This window comes from Anser cygnoides, chromosome 7 (assembly GCF_040182565.1).
Source record: "Anser cygnoides isolate HZ-2024a breed goose chromosome 7, Taihu_goose_T2T_genome, whole genome shotgun sequence".
NCBI lineage: Eukaryota > Metazoa > Chordata > Aves > Anseriformes > Anatidae > Anser > Anser cygnoides.
The window spans coordinates 34884643-34907555 of record NC_089879.1 but is presented as its reverse complement, the minus strand read 5'-3'; the positions used below and the strand labels follow the sequence as shown (position 1 = coordinate 34907555).

The following is a 22913-nucleotide window of genomic DNA, read 5'->3' as shown; positions in this document are numbered from 1 at the left end:
TAGTGACAAGCTTTTCTACGTCTCAATGCACAGCTGTAGCTAGCTATCTTGAAGATAAAACATTCATGAGTTATACTCACAGAAGAATTTAGGCACATAAATGGATAATACTAAAATCTTTATGCTGTATGCTATGGGCTTCTAAAGACATTCCTATCTGCAAGCACTGTGATACCAGTAATACAAAATTGAGGACTGCCTATTGCAATGGCTACTTCAGACATTTTTTTTCCTTCCTTCGATAAAGACGCTGCGTAGATCCCAAACTGCCATCACTTCAAAAGTACAGCAGTAGTATATGAAGCTATCACTAATGCCTCTTTCCAGCTACTAGAAGCTTCACTTTAGGAAACCTCATTAATTGTCAACTTTCTTAACTAAGCAGATGAGGGAGAGAAGGTCAGGTCACCCATAAATTAATTATGCACAAATTATAATGCATCAATAAACAAACACAAGGTTTTCATTTTTATCTTTGCCTCTTTTTATTGTCATAGTAAAGGCAATGATAACAGATGTAATTCACCAAATACTTAAGATGCACAGAAGAGTAAGCCCACCATTTAAATAGCTTCATTTCACTATATTTACAAAAGAAAACTAGGTGGTTACTCATGTCAGCACAAACCTCACCCAATTACAACTGTAGAATAATCTCTATTCATAAAAACGCCAAGCTCTTTCATCAGAACTTCCCATGACAAAACAAAGTACTTATCCACAGCAAAGCTTTACCGGCTTTCTCTCCATTTGGCCCCTACCTGTCTTATACTTGCATCTTTAAAGACAAATAAAGCTAGACTTGTATTAAGACAAACTCTTAGGTAGCAATCTCGCAGAGATTACAAAGAAAATTTAAATTTATTCTTAATTCTTTAATTATTGCAAGAGAGGTGGCAAAATCTATATGGCTTTCAAAGCACGTACCAAATGCATTACATTCCCAACCTTTACATTGGCAAAATCTAGGCAGAAGTATACTCTAGTATATCCTACAGAAAAAAAATATAAAAACATCTGAGAACAGCTATGTTGAATTTCACATCGTGTCTTCACTGCATAGAAGAATTAAAAACAAAACAAAACCCTAAGAACAATGGCACCCTCAACTTAAACCAACACGTTTTACATTCTCTTAATATAGCCTTACACTTTTCTTTTGGTTGCCACATGAAGACAGACTGCAGCTCAAACTCATGGATTTTCAAATGCTAGATTATTGAGCAGCCAGCTTTTACTTTGTGAGTGCAACACTTCGCTTCTCTTTGTTTCTCTCTAACCTTGACCCATAATATGAGCACATTCAATATCCAAATACTGCTGACAAGAAAAAGAACCAAAATATTTGCCCCCCACAGCGCTAGAGTAAGTTTAAACATGCCACTCTACAATAACTTAAAATGTATATTCATTCTGAAAACTAGTCTAATAGGCTAAAGATTAAAATACCTGAATCAAATTATTTCAGGTCCATACATGAAAACAGCTTTTTTATTCCTGCATTACGTATCAAAATAGAATTAAGTTGTTCCAATGACCCTGCTTACTTATGAAATTTCCCAAACTAAGCCTGCTCTAAGTTGCAGAGTCCAGCAGTATAACAACTGCTATAATATGAAAAACTATTTGAAAGTCGGAACATTATTCTAACAGTCTTCACAGAACTTAGTAAGAGCTTCACAACCTGCCACTTGTTGTAGGTATGTCCTAAACCAGAACCCTGGGGAGGAAAACCATTTCCTGAATAGTAACTTTGGATAAGGGAGAAATATTTTTTAAAAGTGAGCAAAGAGCAAATACTTCATATACTTTTAACAACACTCCTGAAGTTAACACAGGATGAATAAAATCAGAAACTCAGTTCTACTTTTCTTGAAATACACTTCGTTCTTAGGAGCTGTAGAATGACCTCTGCAGCACCTGCTGAAATGCCTTTTCTTAACATACAGTGCAACCTCACAGAATTCTCAGGCAGGTGTTTTTTATCAAATCTGAATACAGAGTTGGTCTAATACTGAGTTAGGAAGAACTTCCATGCATTAACAGTAACGCAAATAACAAAAAATAAAGCAAGCTATCATACTGCACATATTTTATGGACTACTTGTAAATTACAGAAATATGTTTATACTACAAATGCCTACTCTTCACCTTCACCTTTAGACAATATTACAGCTTCACTAAGTACACAATTCTCCCAGTCATCAATTTCCCAAAATTTCCTTCAGCCTCCAGAATTCATACAGCCAGTTCCCAGGAAATAATGAGCAAGTTGTGGATTATTTTCCCAAGCATTTGTGAATTTACCATGAGGTTTTAGCAACCCTGTTTGCCTATAAGAAGCTTTAGTTGCCTACAGAACCAGAACGCATGGCAACAGTAGCTTTGATACTTGATATCCACCCACACAGAGCACAAGTTTCCAAGTACAGCACTTCCTTTCCTACATCATCATGTTTTAACACGCATTTCAGTTTTCCTTCACCCATGCTACAAGAGTACCTGAAACAGAATTATTTCTCATTATGTGTTGTAGGCTAGCCATAGGTAATTTCTTAAGAAACAAAACAAAACAACCAAACAAAAAACAAAAACAAACCCAACACATATAAGTTGTAACATACATTATATTCTGAACACTTTATTTTTTCTTCATAAGGCAGCAGAAAGCACATGTCAAAATTTCAGAACTTGACTTGTGGTGGTGATGAAACAAGCTTGCTTCCTATACAAACTAGCATTAACTAGCCTGGGAAGTCATTTTCATAAGGTACTGACAGTTTCAGGTCATTCCAAAGCATGTTACTACAGGAAGAAAACCATCAGCCAAAACCACCTTAAATGTATTTCTACTCTCTGGTGCAGAGAAGCTTCTCGTATCAGAGTCCGTACAAACAACAGATGGTAAACAATCGGGCAACTCTTTTGCTAGTATTTCACCTACCAATTCAGTTATTGAGACACACAGCACTAATAAAACTCTTTCTTAAATTATGTTTTCTTGCTATTTCTTGTTTTTCTATCTGGTATTATACACGAGTGCTATGTAACAATTGGAATATGAAACTCATTATTATCAAATATCAGAGGCCTCCTAGGAGGTGTTGATTCTTTGTCTGCTTTGTGCAAAAGTTTAAAAAGTCCTGTTCCAATATTCATTGGAATTCCCATGATGATGCATTCAGAAACACCTAGGGAGGGAAAAAACAAAAACAAAAATAGACACGTTGAACAACCAAACAGTAAAGATTTACAAAACCCTTAATTATTTTAATTTGCCCATTCTGAACACGTTACGTATCACATCTCCTCGAACCTCACATGTGAAGGCCAAGGTCTCTTCACTAGATGAACTGAAATGTTATGGCTATCAGAATGTTAGCTCAATATATTACTTAATTGGTGCTACTGCTATTCTAGATAGCTAGGGAAAAAAAAAAAAAATCAATCTAATCTAAACACCACCTCTAGAAATGAAAGAAAGTATTTTTTTTCCCGAGAGAAGACATGTTTCATTTGGTGCCAACATAAGAAGTTACCCACAGCAAAGTCACTTCATATTAATTTTTTAACTCAGTGCAAAGACTTCAGTCAAATCTGACCAAGCTCCCTTGAAACCCCTGCAATTTCCTGTGAAAGAGGTGTACTTACTATTTTAGTTTGGAATTTTTATTGATTTATTTATTGCATTTTCATTATTCAAAAAGTGCTTGGTTTGAACTCAAATACTTAGTCTGTCTATAGTATTTTTCATAGCTACAAAATTTCACAGCAATGTGCTGACATATATTCCAAATACACTGATGTATACAATTTTTCTAAAGAATATTCTCTATTAGAAGTAAGCTACCAGATACCAGTGTTTTAACTTTTGCCTACAGTTACGATCCAAACAAAAATTTCACACATACTCAGGAACATGAGAATGCTGTCCTTCATACGAGCATTTAAAAAATAGCTACATCTATAAGCTATAAGTAACAGTACATTTGAATGCACATCCTAGGATGAAAACTGATTTCCTTAAAGTTCTGGCAAGATTTGATTATTTCATCGTATGCAAGTGAAGATTCAGTATTTTCACTCTTAGTCCAGTGTTGCATTTCTACATGTTTTCCAGCATTATGCACTTAAAAAAAAAAATTTGAATGTGTAATAGAAATCTTAGGTATTACTGTAAATTTAGTCCCACCTCTTTATGCACCCTTATAGCATACATGTTGTAATGCATAAAGGAAACACCTTTCTAAAACTTAACTAAATAAAGCTTTCCTGGTTTTGCACAATAACGTTTCAAGGTAAGCCAGCCTCTGAACCATGTAAACAGCATTTAGATTTTGGGAGTCCTTCTCCCGTGCCAATGCATTTATACAACCAGGAGCCCATTCTTCCCACTTTCTTTTGCAGCATCTGGCAGTAGCCACATATAGCAGGAGATGTATGGACAGAACATGCTGCTGTAACAACCAAGAATGTTATATATGTGCTCAGCTTAAATTCTAGGAACCCATTCTGCCCACTGAAAGGTGGCATCAGCAACTTGCAGAAAAAAAACATCGTCTTCATGTACGTAAGGCATGAATCAGCTTTGCCCATTTTTCTCAAAGGAAAAAAGGCCTCTTACAAGACGAGAGATTCAAAAGCCACATTGTCTACAACTACATCCAGACATTCTGGAGAACCACTGATTTGAAATGCCATTCACTTCTGCACCTATGCTGATATTGGGCACATACTCATTTTTCTTGGCCATGTTTATAAGTTTTCCTGCTCTGCAGATGCAAGAATGTGAGATTCTCTTTTCATAGCAATTCAAAGAGATAACTAGTGATGACCAGGTCAGGCAGCAGCACAGCAATTTTTCTTATAAGCAAGCCAGTAAGATCTCTTCTGTTTTGGGACACACACAACCATTTTCTGTTTTGTCCACTCTGTTTCCTTACCTGAACTAAACCATTTATATAGAAGGCAACATGAAAGGATCTTTGGTTTCCCTATCATTCAAAACAGGATCTTACTAGGTCAGGTGACTTCGAGTAAATTTTCTTTTCCCTCTGTCCAGGACACTATCATTCTGCCGTAGGACTTTTGCTTTAACCATGGGCAGGATGATAAAAAGAATTAGTAAAATCCCACCCACATGGGACGCTGGACAGCCAGAAAGTGTCTGATTTAAAATGCAGACTAGTAATACAAACATTTCTAACAGATTCCACTGATTCAGAAAATATTCCGTCTTCAAAGCACTGACTACACTTTTTAAGACCATCGAGAAATACACATAAATTAGCAAACCTTAACCTAACACAATAATATTTTTATACTTCAGTAGCAGCCAGAAACTCTAAATGAGTAGTTACTGCTCCAGGATTGTAGGTATTAAACACTTGATGAAAAGGGTGAAAGATGTTTGACTTCTTTTCCCAGTTTAACTTACTAGATACAGACTTGTTAACAAATAACTCCAAAAGGAGAATGAAATCTAGAAGTGTTGTTAAAGGAGAGGAGGAACAAAACAAAACAGAAAATATTTCCATTCCAAATAACATGTAGCAGAAATGCAAAATTGAGACAAATGTTTATCAGTTTCTTATCAGATTCCTTCATTGCTTCAGTGAAAAGACAATTTAGTGGACATTAACGTTATCTCTAAAACTTAAAAACCACACATTTAGGAATAAATTTCTCAAGACAGGGACCATCTCTGTTCTGAGTACTGACAATATTCACCTATATTACCTGAAAAATAAATGTCTTCCTACTTCTCTGGAAACTTAAATATTAAGTGGGGTACTAGATTCCTTAGGTAGCTCTAGGTGTTGAAGATGCACAAACTTTTGTGATTGAAAAAGCATAACTACTGATAATGGGACAAATGTCCCGGTATTTCACTTATCTAAGTAGTGAGAGAAAGAAAATCCACATAAATCCACGTCTACTTTAAGGAATGTAAGACAAATGTCCGACTGACTTCAAAATCTCTGACGGAGATTAGAAGTAAAGAAAAATCCACCAAACTTCTAGGATCAAGAAGTAAGCATCAGCCTCAGACCTGAAGTTTTTGACACTTCAGCTGAACAGAAATCTTAACGAGGCTAAAAAATCTAATATGTGTCGAAGAGGTTTACAGCTGCTGCATGAGAACCTCAAACAGCAACAGAATTTGCAATACCTACCACAAACAGAATCCTTCTGTCCAAAGTAGGCAGCATCAAAGAGATGGTCTGCAGTCTTTTCAAAAGAAGCCAGCATCAACACACTTTCCTTCATTTTTGCCAGTCCAAACCTGGTAATACCCAGCACTTCACCCTTGAGTGATAGAGAAACCCAAAGAGAGACTCTCATAATAGTGGCTCAAGGTCACTTTACCAAGTTATACTTGGTGAAGAAGCAAATCAAGTTAACAACAGAAATGTGTTTTGCACATGAAAGAAGTAGTGAAGTACTGTCTATAATATAGCATTTTTGTAATAGGCTGCTTTACAGCTAAACATCCTGAAGGTTAGTAGTTCTGTAGTAACAGATACTTCAATAAACCAGAAGAGAACACTCATATACTACAGAACCAGTTATAACTGTTGTTAATATTCTTTCTTCAGAAAATATCTTATTAAGATTGACAGAAACATGGACATAAGAAAAAAAAAGAGATCAATTTGCTGCAGAGCCACAAACTTCTGTGGTCTCTCACAGCAGTGCTATGAAAGCACTATACTCAAGCTACTGCCTATTGTCTACTGATAAATTTGATTTCAGCTGCCAGGAAATTACAGAACATGTTAAATCTTAATTTTTTCACTCTCCAGAAGAAAAAAAAAAAAGCTTCTCTTTTTAAACTAGCTTGGTATATCTCTGCCCCTTTCTAACAAACATCCCAGTTATAACTGACTGCAGTTTTGTAGCACAAGTCAGAAGTACAAACAAAAGAATGCATGCATGCTAGGAGTCCAACAAGAGTAAAACAGTGTACTCCGATGCCCTTTTTCCTCATTGTGTGGCAGCTGTGCGCAGCCAGCCCTGGGGACTGCTGCAGCTCAGTACAAAGCCCTACAGTTTTGGGAAAAGTCTGAACTCCTCCATCCATTTTACCCAAATTAAACCCTTGACCTCTGGCAAACAACAGCAGAAAAACTGGACTTCACTAAGTGTACTTAAATATACCTTTTTAAAAAAACAACCAACCCCACCCCCCCGCAAAAAAAAAAAAAAAAAAAAAGACACCACACCACCAATATTTCAGATGCAAAGGAAGAAAAAAAAAAAAGTTAAAGAATGGATAAGATATTTTTCTTAACAAGTTCTGGAAGCCTGTTCATACTCTAAACGTAATCTGATTCTATCTAATGCCTGTATTCTTAGGCTCATCTACACAGTGCAGCTGCTATGAACCACACCCCATGAGGTTTTCTGCACAGCAAGCCTTAAATTGCATGGATGGTTATTGAGACAGTTGATTTTCATCCTGCTATTTTTAAGCTTCAGATTTTGAATATGAAACTATGATTCTCTACTCCTTATAACAACTTGTCTTCTATCAAAATAGAACTTTCATCCGCCCTCCAAGAACTAGATAAATAATTTTTGTTTGATACACAATCAACTGTATTTGGTTTGTACTACTTACAATTCTTTACATCTGTAACTGAGTTCCATCTCCCTAGCTGACCTGTTCTTCTCAAAAATGGTAAAATTAATTTGTGTAAGCAGGTCAATGTAACATTGAAAAAAAGCACTGTACGAACCTTGTAAGTCATTAGATCAGACAGTAACATAACATGTCTCCTGTCAATGCTCATACCATGGTTCACCATTGTATACTGAATCTCATTGATAATGGTGGTCCGAGCAGCTTCAATTCCTAGTGTTTTTTCTACCTGCAAGAGAGATCACAAACTCCATGAACAACCTTGGAGCACATATGTTCCTGGAACAAATACCATCTGATGTCAGATAACACTCCATTTCCATTATTATCGTTTTGGATTTCTTTGTTTTAAAACTATTTATAGAAAAAGCTTTCAAGTGAAGTCCACTGCCAGCCAAATTATTCTCTTGTGTTAATGTATTCTGACAACTATTAGTGAAATCAGGCTTGATTAGATATAAATTGTGGCATCTGAGCACAAACAAGCACTTGTAATCAAGATTCTACTGGAAAAAAAAAAACAAAACAAACCAAAACAACAACAACAAAACACACAATAACCATTTAAACATTACCTCGTAAGTGTTGTTAGAAGATGTTTTTGTTCCTTTCACTCCATGAGTAGCCATAACAGCTCGCAGATTATCACCTTCAACTAGAAGTTTGTACTTTTCCTTACCACTTTGTTCATCAATATGGATAACAGCTCGGGAAACCTCTGGTATACCTTGCACTACAACCTTCACAAAACAAAAACCCAAATAACTTTGATGCATACAGTAATGCAGTATAAAGGACTGACCCTAATCAGTATTCCAACTGATTTTGAAGCTTCATTCTTTGGAGTAGATAGTGAATTAAGACATATATGAAATCAGATTTCATTATTAAATATGCCAGTACAAACGTGATCTTCACACTGTACTATTAACCTTACATTTTATATTTCATCCCATATATCCTCACATTCAGACGTCTCTCTCAATAGTAGGTCCACACAATTGAAAGTGCATCCTGCCAACAGTTAGGTTCACTCATCAATACTTTTAAAAGCAAAAAGTAGACAGTTCTCACACAAAGCTGCAAAAACATCAGATACTGCCAATGTGGTTCAACTCTAGATGGAGCTACAGGACGATAATCAGTTCATACATTTACAACTGCTGCATTCAGAATGCTTCAATAAGTGTTTTAATGAGGGCTATGTACTGAGGCTTCTTTTTTATTTAAAACACTTAGTGACTAAGTCTTAGTTTCTGCTGCACAGCAGTACAAAATGTACTCGCATTACCTTCAATCTTGTCAATACTGACAATAAATACTTCATCTTCCCACTATAAAACCCCAAATTATTATTACCGAATACCTCCTAAGATAGAGTCTTTGTTTTTACCTTTGGTAATTCTTCTTTCAGGGACTGCAATACATAATACATTGAACTCTTGCTATTTTCACGAGGGGTCACACATACAACTGCTTCTCCATGGACAGCAACATCCCCAGGCTTCACTCTGAGTTTAGATATGCAAATAGAGTAGCGCACAGTCTCTGCATTCACCTGGGGCAAGAGTCAGTCAGCAAACATCCAGATATCTCTCAACATATGTAAATGTGCTCAAAGACATGCAGCAGTCAATATTTCTGCTCTTTCAACAGAAAATCAAAAGTGGAATGTAGAAAAAAAACAACATAAAACCAATTACTCTTAAAAGTTACATGACATACCATCCTATGCTGAAGGTACATACAGGTTTGTATGTTTCTAACAAACAGACAAGAATATTCATTCTTGTCTTGAGAATGACACCAAGAAATTAATTCACATTCTAATTTCCAAATAGAGGAAAAAGTTACCTGCTTTACAAGTTAAAAAAAAAAAGTAAAACAAACAAACAAACACAACAGATGTAATATTGGCATAGAACATCCTTGGTTTTCTTTCTATTTTCAGTTTCACAGGTCTGATGATTTTTGTTTCTGTGCAAGGAGTAAAAGACCTTCTGGATCCTTCCTAAAGCACATTCTGATTAAGAGCTCAAAAACCCACCTCTAATCTCAGTAGTCTAATGCGCTCTAGAGACAGCTTCACTAGGATGAAACAATCATCTGGAAGAAACACTTCTTCAATATATTCTGAGATCTTAAAAAGGTAAGGGCAAAATAGTTAGCATGTGAAAATGGTTAAAATGTTCTATACTGGCTAACATTTACATTTAAGGCATTACCAATAATACAGTTTTTCCTACCTCTCCTAATAAAGTTTTCTCAATTCTTCCTTTAACCAGACGGGCAAAATCAGGATCATCATCTTTGTCCAACTGTGCTGTTATAATAGGTGTGCTACAAAGAATAAACACGCAAGAAAACAGTTAGGAAATTGCTATACTAGATTACAGATAGCAATTGGAATTAAAGCTTGCCTTATGAAGCTAATCACATTATCTAGATTAACTTTTAAACAAAAATAGGAAAACCTTCAGTTTCCTCAGTTACGTTGAAGAAAGTTATCGTTTATGTACTGCAGGACGGCAAAAATAAGCAAACACAAGAGAGATTATAATAATACAATAGTGACTATTTTGATGGCCTACAGAACTCCGGTATTGTTTAAGAATACCTGCAGTATGCCCAGGTAGTTTCGGCTACCACTAAACAATGGTTAGCTTCGTAATATGACAGATTCCTAACACAATATTATAATTAATTATCAAGTTTAGCTAATTTAATTTTCAGAAAAAAAAAACAACACACCAACAACAACGAAAAATAAAGCACAAAACATTTCTAATTTCAGTCTTTAAATCATCACTCAGTTGTACTGAAGCTAGGTTCTTCTCATTTGGGTGGTGTTCCATGGATTCAATGCCATCTAGCATGTTACCGACAACAGGGAAATGCTATCACATAAATCCCAAAAATCAGAATCTTAAAAATATATCAGGTTTCACTGAGGCAAAGAGGAAAGAAAAAAAATGATTCAAAAATGAAAACCAAACCCACAATGTTAGTACCTAATTGCCTTTGAAGCATTAATAATTTCTTTGATTCTTGGCACACCCAAAGTAATGTTCATGGAAGCAACGCCTGCAAAATGGAAAGTCTTCAGCGTCATCTGTGTGCCAGGCTCGCCAATACTCTGTGCACAAAGGGCTCCTACTGCAGAACCAGGCTCCATCTGTGCCCTGAGAAAGAAATGGTCTCATAAAAAATACAGGAAGATTCAGAACTCAGTAAGGCTTGCAATCCTACACAAGCAAAGATAGCAACTCTTCTGGTAGACATAAGGGAAGTGTATTACTTTTTAGAGCAGTTAAAAGATCACCAATACTCAAAGACACTGCTCTCATTCAAGGCAAGAGCATGCCTTGTTATACACACATTACACAGCCCCACAATAACATCCCTAACAGAAAAGATAAAATGCTTGTCCCCTCCTCCTCAAAACCATCAAGCAGTAAATTCTGGGTTTGCCATTCAGGGAACTCCCCTACATTAATATTTCCAAAATTCCCCTTTATATTTTGAAGCAGAATAGACCTTTACCAAATATTCTTCAATAAATTATTATGCAGGCTGCTTCTAATCAGAGCAAAATCCAGATATTACTGCTTTCTTGTTTCCAGCTAATTCTTAAGCCACATTACTTGCTTCCCCATCAAGTTACGCATGTAATGGGCTCAGTCCCACATTCGCCTCTTCCTAAAATTTCTGTTCCTTGAAAACTGGTTGTCATTACAGGATAGAAAATGAAGGTGGCTACACTGTATCATGAGATCTCTAAATGGTTTACAATTCTTCCTTACAATTTTCTTCAGATCCTGCAGTTAGCATTCTTAAGCTCACAAAGAGTGTGATGTGATTAGCTTTTCTACAGCAAAAACAACCTCTGAACTTAAAGCACAATACCACAAAGATTGCTATTGATTTGAAACTGACCTATTCAGGTATTACTGCTCATGGTCTCTTTGGAGGTTTGCAAAAATCTCCTGCAAGAGGAGGAGGAAGGGAACATGTCTACCAGCAGGTATAAAAATGTTGCTACTTAAACAACATCCTATCTCCCTTCCAATCACATTGCTTTTGGCTTTTACCAGAATCTGCTGTCAAAATGCAATTTGTGGATATAACTGGTAAGGAAATATAGAAGAAAATTGTGCCCGCAGATATGACTAGGACTATTACAGAAGACAGGTGCCCAAATACAAGCAGATAGATTTCTACACTCAAGTCTCCTGATATAAAGATTAAAGAAATATAAAACATTTTTTTCTGCTATGTTACAGGAAACACAAAAAAGTTAGTCATGAGAATCTTTAACAAAACAAATCTCATTAAGATTCAAGACAGAAAGATGAAAACTTCAGCTCTGTCAAACCTCAAAAACTGTCATACAAGGCTCACCTCTGCCTTAACAGTTCCACCTGTAGATGGTGATACTTGACTTTTTGGCATTTTACCTTAGTCTTGCAAATTTCATGTCACTGGGGACAACTGTTTCTTATTCTTTATTTGTTTTGTAGTCACAATAAAACCAACATTTTTGGAGTAACAATAGCAAACACTCAGTTTTGAGTTACTCCTAGATTGCAAACAAAGCAACAGATACTAAGCTGGCAAGATAAATAAACAGAGAGAAATTAAGCCCAAAACTTACCTCATGTATTTGTCCCTACATGTCTCTAGAAATTTCTCTAGTTGTGTTGGTGTAATCCTATCCAACTGATATAAAACTCGTGGCTGAAAAGGAAATGGAACAGTTGGAAAAGGAATAGCTTGTGAAGATGTAAAATAACTACATTGTTACCCCACTGAAATTATTTACCTCTGTTGTGCCATTGTCATTAATACCATACTTGTCCCTTGTTTTTTTTATTTTCTCAGAAACACCTTTGATGAATTTTTTGATTTCCTGAAATTACATGAAAACAACAGTAAGCAAAGTTATGTTCTTCATACTGAAATCTTTAGCAGTAAGGTATTTGATTAGAGATCCAAATGAAATGTTTAGAATAAAAAATTATCTGCACAATATGAAGAGAGAAACATCAAAACTTAACACACACACCAAACTCACTCTCGTGTAACCACAAATTAGTAGCAGCGCATGAGGAATATGGTCGACACTCAATAAAAGCATCCTTCCTGAGCACACACTGAAAACAAAAGATTTGACAATGGTTGATCCTTCCTTCCTACTCACCACTCACTAAAACTTCTATGTTCTCCCATCAAAAAAAGTCACTTGAAGTAAACCCTCAAAATCACCATTTTCTGAAAATACTGACACAATGACACAAAAAAACATTCTCACTCGTTTTTTAGCATTCAAAATAAGTCAAAGTGAAAAGACTGAAGCAACAGAATAAAGAGCAAAGAATACCTGATGAATAGGTTTCAGAGATTTAAGACATACTTTATCGGGGAGTAGAGAACAAAAAATAAATAAAATACAAACAAACACTCAAAACTGATAGAAATGTATCAGTCTACCTAGTATAATTCAAATAGCAACTTCTCCGTGCTGTGGAGAGGTCTTGCAAAAAAGTGCATTCAATGTGTAATATTAATACATAAGCCAGTCACTTTCTTATCAGGATTACGCCAAAGTAGTTCTAATAGTCTTTACTGGAATAGAAAGTGAAACAAGACTGTTAGAAATATATCCAAAGTTTCTATGAAACATCATCCAGGCTTTGGGTATAGATATGTACACTAGAAGTCATGAAATATGATTCAGCTTGCTCACGCAAGTGGACTCTGTGCAAGTCATTACCATAAGAGGCTTACCAAAACCAAAACGTGAACAAAAAGCGAGAGGAAATCATTGCCATCTACTTCAATAATGATTTAAGAAAGCCTCTGTGGAGGAGGAACAAGTTAGATGTTTAGAGTCCATTTATACCCCAACAGCCCTGCTTGCCAAACAGACCAAGCATCCCCTCTTCTTCACTCAGTACTGGACTCTTTCCAACTACTGCAATAGCTGAGCACTGAAAATTACTTGCAAAATTGAGTAAATATTTGAGCAACTGCCCTTTTCTATGACTCCATTCACAGACAATTATCTAAACACTTCTATTATATCCTAACAGAATCCTCAGATTCTCAAAATCTAACACTCTTACTGGTATTCCAAGTATTTTCAGATAGTTCATTATGTTCTGTGAATACCAGCACGAAGTTCAAATGAAAGAATTGACAATAGAAATGCGCTGCTGGAATGGATGCTTCAAGTTGTTGCCCACTTGGATGACACAAGTTGCATTCATACATTTCTGCCCCTTTTGCCCTGTAGTAAGTCCCTGTAATTCACAAATGAAATATTGTGCGACTTGGAAGATTTTTGACCCTGAAATCTTAAGATAATTTTTTTTTTCTAAAATAAGTTCTAAACAATAATGTGGTGTTGGCAAGATTAATATTTTTTATTTTGGGTGGATTAAAAAAAAAGAATACTGTAGGACTGGAGAAAACTGGAGAAGATCACTCAGAACACATTATCTAAAGAGAAAACACAGCAGAGAGGTCCTTTAAAAGTCACTCCACTTGGAAAGATACTTCTTTTGTGGAGGGGTAGAAAGGGGAAGAAGACAATGTGTGACACTAACTTCTCCTTCCAGAACAACATAGACTAAGCTCTTTTGTGTTTTCATCTACTCATACAAAACCAGGGGAATAATAATAGTAACAACCACAGGAACCCAAAAGCCTTGTTATACTGATGGAAAAATTAGTCATGTGGCCATATGGGGAAAGTCTGCAATAGGAAAGACAAAACACCAAAGCAGCACAGCACAGACTGTAAATACCACTGTGGCCTATTTTATCATCAACTGTTTCTCTTTGACAATCCCGAGTACTAAAATACGTTTGTTTGTTTGTTTTTAAACTTCTAACAAACTGAATAAATCTGTTACACATCCTTCTGCAGAGTAAATGTAGGGTACTCTAATGACACGTTATTTCCATGTACTAGAACAAAGAAAGAATGGTGAGAAATGTATGATAAATCTCTGAAGATAAATGTTTTTCATTGTCAAAACGTTTTACTCAAGCAAAATAGAAAATTAACTATTCCTCTCAACTTTCAGTTATCTTTTGGCAGTTCATCTAAACTATGGCTTAACTGAGGCTACAAATAAAAATAGAAGGTAGAGATAGGCTAAGTAAAGAGTCAGCTGTCTGAGTTACATCTTCAGTGCGATGCTCCACCAGCACACCTATGCAGCTCCCACAGCATGCAAGATGTCATTTTTCACACAGTCCAAACCTATAAAGTCTTTTAGTCGGGACAATTTTACCAAAAAGGCACCAAACCAACTCAGTGATCTACACAGCCAACACTCAGTGAAAATAGCAGTTTGCATTCATCCAGAGTATAAAGCCTCATCACTCAGGTACTTGCACCATTTTTCCATATGTGAAGCACTGCTAATATAGGAATTCCAACATTGAGAAGCCCACTGAATTACCAAGTGGTACAGACAATCCCACGTGATTCAGCAGGAATCCTTTCAAGCCCAGTCAGACCCACCAGGCAAGTTCTCCATGTGCCACTCACTGTCTAAGCCTTTTTTAGATTTGGATCACACTTCCTAGTGCTTGTCTCCTACCATCTCCAAAAAAAAAAATTATTTTTAGATTCTGTAGGTTTCTAAATTTTTTTCTAATTTCCATACGAAGAAAATAAAAATTTCCCTTTAGCTGTATCTTTATATATTCAAGTATGTTTGCATTACAGCATTAAGCCCTGATGAATTAAGCCCTGAGCTGTTCCAGCCAACAATACGCTTTTTCATCAGTTTATTTCCCTCCAGTGAGGACACAGTGCAGGCTGAATGAAAGCTAGCCTGCTTGAAACAGGCTATTTGGACATCCTGTTTTCTAGACTGGAGTGGATAAGGCCATTATAATAACCTCCTTGTAAAATAACAGCAGTAAAAAATGTCTCTGTTCTGGAAGGGAAAGGTAGATGAAGGGAGAGGAAAAGATCAAAAAACTCATGTTAATATCCATGCAAATTCAAAAAACACGTTTTAGAATGGAATGTTGTGTACCAAAAGAAAGCTTCCTCAAATTCTCAAATTCTTCAAAATCTTCCAGTTTGACTCTGGGAATTAATTCATGTCATGGTTTTCATCACTAAAAAAGGACTTGGTCAAATTATTGGGTTGAACACCTCCCTTAGAATTTAACAAGCAGTAATGTATATATGCTAATCAGTTACTTTAGCACTATACACACATCTTTAGCTAAAAGCACTAACATTAATGCTCACACAGTGCACACACATGCTACAATTACCTCATTATATTTTTCATAACCTGTTTCAGTTAATGTCTTCAAGGACGAACAGAAAAAAAGAAAAGGAAAGAAGAAAATGTAACAGTATCTGAAACTTAAAAATCAGAAGTAAAGCTCATTACCGTTACTGTGATGTAAATAAATTACCCTACTTTCAGGAGGACAGATATAATTTTTACTGGTATGATAAAAAAGAATCACACCTTAAAAAGAACAGCATTATCTCTGAAGCTGGATGTAAGTATATTTCATTTTTTTTCTTTACAGGTGCATAAGAAGGGAGTATTTCAAATACAGATATAATTTATTTTTCTACTCTGCTCTAGCAGTGGAGTTACAAATCAGGTTTCTTACTGGTTTTGTCACCTCACAGCTCTAAAGCAGTCTGTTCTACTCAAAAGAACCCCTCCAAAAGCAGGTTACTAATTTCATATTGTAATCATTCATTGCCAGATATCAGAAAGTTCATCAAGTGAACACTTTTACATATACACACCCAGGTTAACTCCACAGGTTTTAATCAATGTCTCCTAAAGTAGTCTCAAGTATAGATACTTTCATAAATACTTAAATACTCAATGCTCTTTTGAAAGAACAGTTCTTCACAACTCAAAGCGAAAAGTCATGTGCATATTCTCTCATCCTTGGAAGACATGCAGGTATCTCCCAGAAGATAAAGCCCTTTCAAGCAAAACACTTCATGTGGCTAAAGACTTTTGCTGAGTTAGTATCAAAGGAAAGCAACATACATAGGTATAAGTATAGAATTTATATTAAAGGAAAACAAGCAAATGCCTAAAAGAAGTTATTCAGAAGGTTGATAATATCAAAACCAATGTATGAAAGGGATCATGAAACCTGACCCTAGTAGTCTGCTATATATAGTCATTAAAAATTATTTAATTTCTGACATCCCAGATGAAGCATGTTAATTACTGTACCATTGTGCTATAAGCAGAAATTCCAACAAGGTATCTCAGATCAGATCAATGCTCACTCCTACACAAAAAAAAATCACTAGATTCTTCTCTCATTTCCTGTTTCTGTGGTCAGTGTGAACATCTATTATAGTAAGAACTACTTGTCCTACCTCCCCACCCCCAAAACATACAGAAATATATTAATGAGCAAACTTCTATTCCTTTTGTTAGTGCATAAAATTCAGCCATTTCTCCTGCAGATTGATAAAACCATTTTATTTAACTTCCTTGATTTATAAGGTATAGTTAATAAGTGCGATAGGAAAGTGAGATAATGACCTCACCTGCAGAAAACTGTCTCGGCAGCAAAGAAATTCATTCTTCTTCATGATAGATTCAGATGTTAACACCAATTCATTTTTACTGAGGGCTGGTTCACTTCGGCATGGATATACAGCCTTAAGAGGAAAAAAAAAAAAAAATACTTCTTCATAACTTCTTCACATAAAGTAAACAAAACTTCATTGTAAAGACAGGACAGAGACACATACAACTGATTAAGAGTTTAATTTAAAAAAAATACACAAGAATTCCATCTTTGACTATCGTGAAGGGCCACATACGTGTCTACCTAATGAAACCTGAAGGTATATGCATGCACAATCCTAATTGTTTCAAATCATCACACTCAGATTACAGAAAAAGCCAAACCACAAATAAACTATCCTGTTTTCACACATCACAACATTTACAAAATTATTCATCAGTGTGCTAGGTCAACGACTTAAGAAGCAGTCCAACATAAAAAACATGTATATCTTGATTTATTTATGAATTACTCTGTAATTTTAATCTTACCTAGTACACAACTGAAACAATAGTAACTTAGCTACTGTTTAGTATTACACCCTAGAACTATACCTTAGCACTAAAGAAAACTCTGCTTTTTACCTCTCATTAAGTTTAGTTCCAGTTGCTCTGTTGTAACATAAAAATACATATATAACCGCATACACATGCTGGAAGACTGTGATCAGGACCACCATAAAGGTGATTTAAAAAAAAAAAGTTACTATTGTAACTATTCTCTGCATAATTTTTTCTACTTCTTCCTTAAGGCTTTGCACTCTTTTCAAATTTCCAACAAAATTTCAGTAATCCTTACCCTGATATTGTCTAGAACCCGCTTAAATTCCAGTGGTTCATCCTTCCCTTCCATTGCTGCAGGATCCAAGCCATCTCCTCCATAAATAAACTGAATAATGTCACCAGTAGAACTTCTGACCGTCAAATCATACTGCGAACAAAGATCTTCAAGAGATTTTACCAGCCGCCTCTAAGGGATAAAAGGTACAAAGGAGGTAAATGGGATCTCTTTAAAAATAGCTATTAGTTGGGATTCCATACATACAACTAGAGCTTCACTGTACATTCCCCTAAGCATTAAAGACAGCAATAACAAAATTTAAAGCAAAAATTTTATTCTCACATTGTCCCCTATACAACAGAAATTCTAAATGCTAAACTGCCATAACATATTATAGTCTGAAGAGTTTTTACAGTCATTTGTGACAAGAAAACTGAATTTTCAAAGCCTTGTATTCTTTCAATCAGGTTTGTTTCTCAAGCAATACTAACTTTGTGTATGGCAGCAAAACAAGCCAACAATTATTTTCACTCACAGAAAACAGAGCGCTCATCCATCAAAGCCAGTAGTTGCCATTTGTCCACCAGTATTAACTAGCTACTGTCTCTGACATTGATTCACTGTAGTGGGAAATCCCTTTGCTACCATTTTCCCTCCTCCATCTCCCAAAAAAGAATGCATGCTATGAATCATCAGTGGTTAAGAACCTTTTTACTTGAAAGATGGACTTCATCATTCTATCAATGTAAATTAGCTCACTAAGAAATATAAACCGGTAATTTTTTTTTCCGCTGAGGAAGAAAAAGGTGAGATAACATAGAAGTTAAGAGATTTTTAATCCAAATTCCAATTGCTATTTATATAGGGTAAAAGTTGACAAAAATTTGCAGGTTACATATTATATTTATATACATTTATGCACATACAAAAATTGTTCTTCAAGTCTGGGAGACAAGTGGTGTCACTAGCTTATCACCCCAACAGGAACTGATTTCTTTATCTTTGTAAAGTTACTTGTGTACCTCTGAACGCATTCTCAGTCCCACATCATCTTGCTTTTTCTAATGCCTACTACCTTGGAAAGATGCCTATACCTAAAATCCTGAAGTATTTCCACTAAATTCTCAAGACTGTTCATAGGAGCAAGGAGCTTTGGCAGAGGGACATTTATTTTCACAGGAGATACAGCCAAAGACACTAGCAACTTACAGAACTTTAAGTCCAAGTCTCTACAGCCCCAGGGGCCTGCTACTTGAAGATGACAGCCATATTTCTATCATCCAATCTTTTTTTTTTTTTTTTTTTTTTTCTTTTTTTTTTAAATAATCCAAGTCGGGTATTTACAGACAAAATTTTTGTTTCTCATTGTCAAAATACTGTGTCTGAAAAAGCACTCACAACTCAAATCAGTGCTATCTGGACAAACCTTACAGCATAGCAACCATGTGGATTTGAAGCACACGCAGTACGTAAGAAAGCAGTCCTCAACAATTACCTAGAATAACGGCTTTTATCACCCATATCCAACAAGAAACAGCTTAATACAAGCATATTACTGTGCCATTGCCTGAGGTCTGTTTCACAAGCTTCATGTGTCTACTGGAGAACAGACAAGTCTATTTTGCAGTACAAATTCTATTAAATTAAAAATAAACATCAACAAAAACCCACGCAAGATGTATGCACAACCCCCCAACAAGCACAAAAGAAATAGTCTCCTCTGGCAGGTTAGATAAAATCCCCACCCCACAGACAGTTACCTGCATGTATCCAGTTTCGGCTGTTTTTACAGCTGTATCAACCAGACCTTCTCGACCAGCCATTGTGTGAAAAAAAATTCAGTGGGAGTCAACCCAGAATAGAAGCTGTTAGCAACAAAGCCTTTTGCTGCTGGAAGCTACATGAAAGAGCAGAAAAAAAAGTTAAAATGCAATGTCTATTCTTTACGTACGTAACAGAAAAACGTATGTTAAATGTGATCTAAATTCCTACAAATAGTCAGCGGATACATAAACAGAGCAATTGACTCTGTTAGATTTAGCTCTGAAATTCAATGCATTTGAGATCTGACTCAGACTTCAAAACCCTCATCTAGGTTTTCAAAACTAATACACTTTGCAAACACCACACCAACTTCTAACAATTCAGCTTCCCTTATTGGTAAAAGAATTGAAAGGATGATATGAACATTCATGCTGAAAACTAAGGAATCCAGAAAAAATATAGAGGTATGTACAGAACTAACTCTTTTGAACAGTTTCCTATCACCATTCAGAAAAGTTCTTGACAATGAACTTGATGCAGGCATCCCGCTAAGCCAAATAACACCATGCTGTCTCTATGATCACATGGAACAATGTATAGACTACAAAAAGTTTAATCTTCGAACATTTCATTTGCCACTATTTAACAGGCAGTGCTTTCTAATTCACTAAAAAAGCTGGAGTTAAATTTGACATTCCTCCCCATATAATACATGAAGTTTTTCTTCTTTTTTTTTTTTTCAGGAAATAAAAGATTTTATGTTACAGAATTCAGAAATTCAAATTTGGACATTTAGTGACACATGCAAGTGTCATGGCTATCATCCGACACAAGCAAAATAACACACTAACAAGTCTGATGGTTGGTACGAAGAACTTTCTCTACTGATTGTTAAATTCAGATAAGCACTTAAAACAAAACAATGAATCTCATGGATTTGTATTGACAAGTGCATGAGACTCCTCATTTTTCCTTGTATAAAGCAAAAGCAGCCCATGATATATATCCTAGCTGAAAAAGAAACAAACCAGACTCCAGAATGGTTTATATGGCACGTTTCACCTGACTGAAGATACCAACACACACCCGGCAGTTGTCCTGAAAAGTCTTAGTACAGTGAAACAGAGTGCAACACAGATGTTTTAACAAATTATTTTCAGGACTATCAGAAGAGCCAAAATGCATCATGAGACTTAATTTAAACTTACTGAATTAGAAAGGTCTACATCACAGGAAACAGCAAGGCTTAACTGTAAATATTCAAGCTAACGAGATGTCCTACTGCAATTCACAACATTACTATTAATTCCCAAATCACATTCAGAATGCTTTACATTAACCATATGTTTTTGTTTTCCTGCACCATGCCGCGACACCATATCCTATCATGCATCCTTCTAAAAATGGTTTAAGTTAACTTGTCTCACTTCTCCTTCCAGTGAACTGTAAGCATATGCAATTACCTTAGAATGCTTCTCAAAGTGAGGCAAGGACCTGTTCTCAAATCCATCGGGAACTCGGGACCCACTGATAGCCTGTTGACCTACACATGCAATCATCTGGGAAATGTTAATGAAGGAGCCTGAAACGGAAGAAAAAAAAAATTGAGTGATGAGGAATATCAGCCTTCCTCTGATGACTGAATTGCCTTAACTTCTATGAAAATCTGTTATTTAGTTTAGCAGTTCTTCAAAAACGCATTTAAAATTGCATCAGTTAAAAAAAGATTTCCTATTTGTTGTCCTATTCATATTAGTATTTATGCAGTAACTAAAGTAGTTAACCATGTAGCTAAAAACTCTCTTTATTTTTTGAGTCATAGACATTCATGCCACCACTATTTTACTATAGGCCTTATATTATCCTGATTTTTATTATGGGTTGTGGTTTATATATCCCATGATCTTAACCTCTAGGCTTTGCTTCACAATTTCTTCAACAAGCATATCTAAAACATTTTTTAAAATCAAGGGTTCAGTGTCTATCAAGATTCCTACAACAAATTAAGCCTCAGAGAATTAAGTCGCTAGTTAAGCTTTATTTGCTGAACATTTCTGCAAAAGATGACTCCCACCTTCCCAAATCATACATTTGATACAGCCTTCTTTTTAGATTTCAATATTTCTGTAAGACTTTGAAGAATGTCTTCAAAACACAGAAGTTTCATGCCACCCTGAGGTTTTCCACAATTTCTAGACAGAGGCAGAGTTAAGTAGTTTCTTCAAAATCTTACAGAGAACAAAGGAAAGCTCAGATAAGAATTTGAGTATAAAACAAATACTATATAGGATATCCTTTCAAAGAGAAGCAGTGAAAATGGCTTTATTATTTCCAATTCCTAAGGAAACATTTCTGGATGATTTTTGTGTGTGATACAGATAATTGAAATGGGAGGTGCAACTGATGTCTCTGTGCTGATTAATTCAAGATCAATCATCTAAGAACATTTAAAGTTCTCATACAATGCTGTTCAACTTGTGCCAAAAAATTAAAGATACAGTAAAAAGTACATCAGCTTGCTTTCAGTTAACTAGAACCAAACTGTATTTATCGAGGAGTCACTTTGAGTTCATATAATGTGAATTTAGTACTTGCACAACTGTCTGTATAAAACAAGCTATAAAGACGGAACAAGTAACTCTGAGAACAGAGATGGAATGAGCAAACTAATTCCAAAGCTCGGATAGTCCTACCTTTAGAACCACAGAGAGCCATAATAAGGGGACTATTGCTCTTGTCCAGCTCTCTGAGACAGGCACTGCCAGCATGATCTCTGATAACAGAGAGTTCTTTAAGGATCAAAGCCTAAAATCCAAGAAAACAGAGATGTGATATTAGTTAAAAATACCACACACAAACAATATGCTATCACTTGTCCGCAATACTGTCAGTAGTCAATAGTGAACTCAAAGCAGAATTAAGAGAAGGTTGGATGTTTCTTTGGGTAAAGTAAGTTTTAACTTAACTCGCATAATCTTCCATTTTGCTGCACAAGAATTCTTTGTTTGGCTAAGACATGGGTGGCTGGGGACATTGCAACCTCTTTTGCTAGTAGCACCAGCTTAAGCTAATTAAACCAAATATTGGACTGAGCTGTTCACTGTTCAACGTGAAATATAGCCACAAAAAGTAA

General features: G+C 35.7%; 1 protein-coding gene across 1 annotated transcript in view; it reads right to left on the bottom strand.

Moving 5' to 3' along the window:
* Positions 1-2609: 2609 nt before the first annotated feature.
* POLR3A (RNA polymerase III subunit A) overlaps positions 2610-22913 on the bottom strand; it is a 35924-nt gene continuing 15620 nt past the window's right edge. Inside the window, 16 exon segments of the mRNA XM_067000289.1 lie at positions 2610-3191; positions 6177-6309; positions 7743-7874; positions 8221-8385; positions 9039-9203; positions 9693-9785; positions 9892-9985; positions 10657-10827; positions 12300-12382; positions 12468-12554; positions 17214-17327; positions 18035-18205; positions 19777-19853; positions 19856-19913; positions 21244-21362; positions 22474-22585. Of these exon segments, the coding sequence (XP_066856390.1) occupies positions 3043-3191; positions 6177-6309; positions 7743-7874; positions 8221-8385; positions 9039-9203; positions 9693-9785; positions 9892-9985; positions 10657-10827; positions 12300-12382; positions 12468-12554; positions 17214-17327; positions 18035-18205; positions 19777-19853; positions 19856-19913; positions 21244-21362; positions 22474-22585 (1923 nt within the window). The 3' untranslated portion in view covers positions 2610-3042.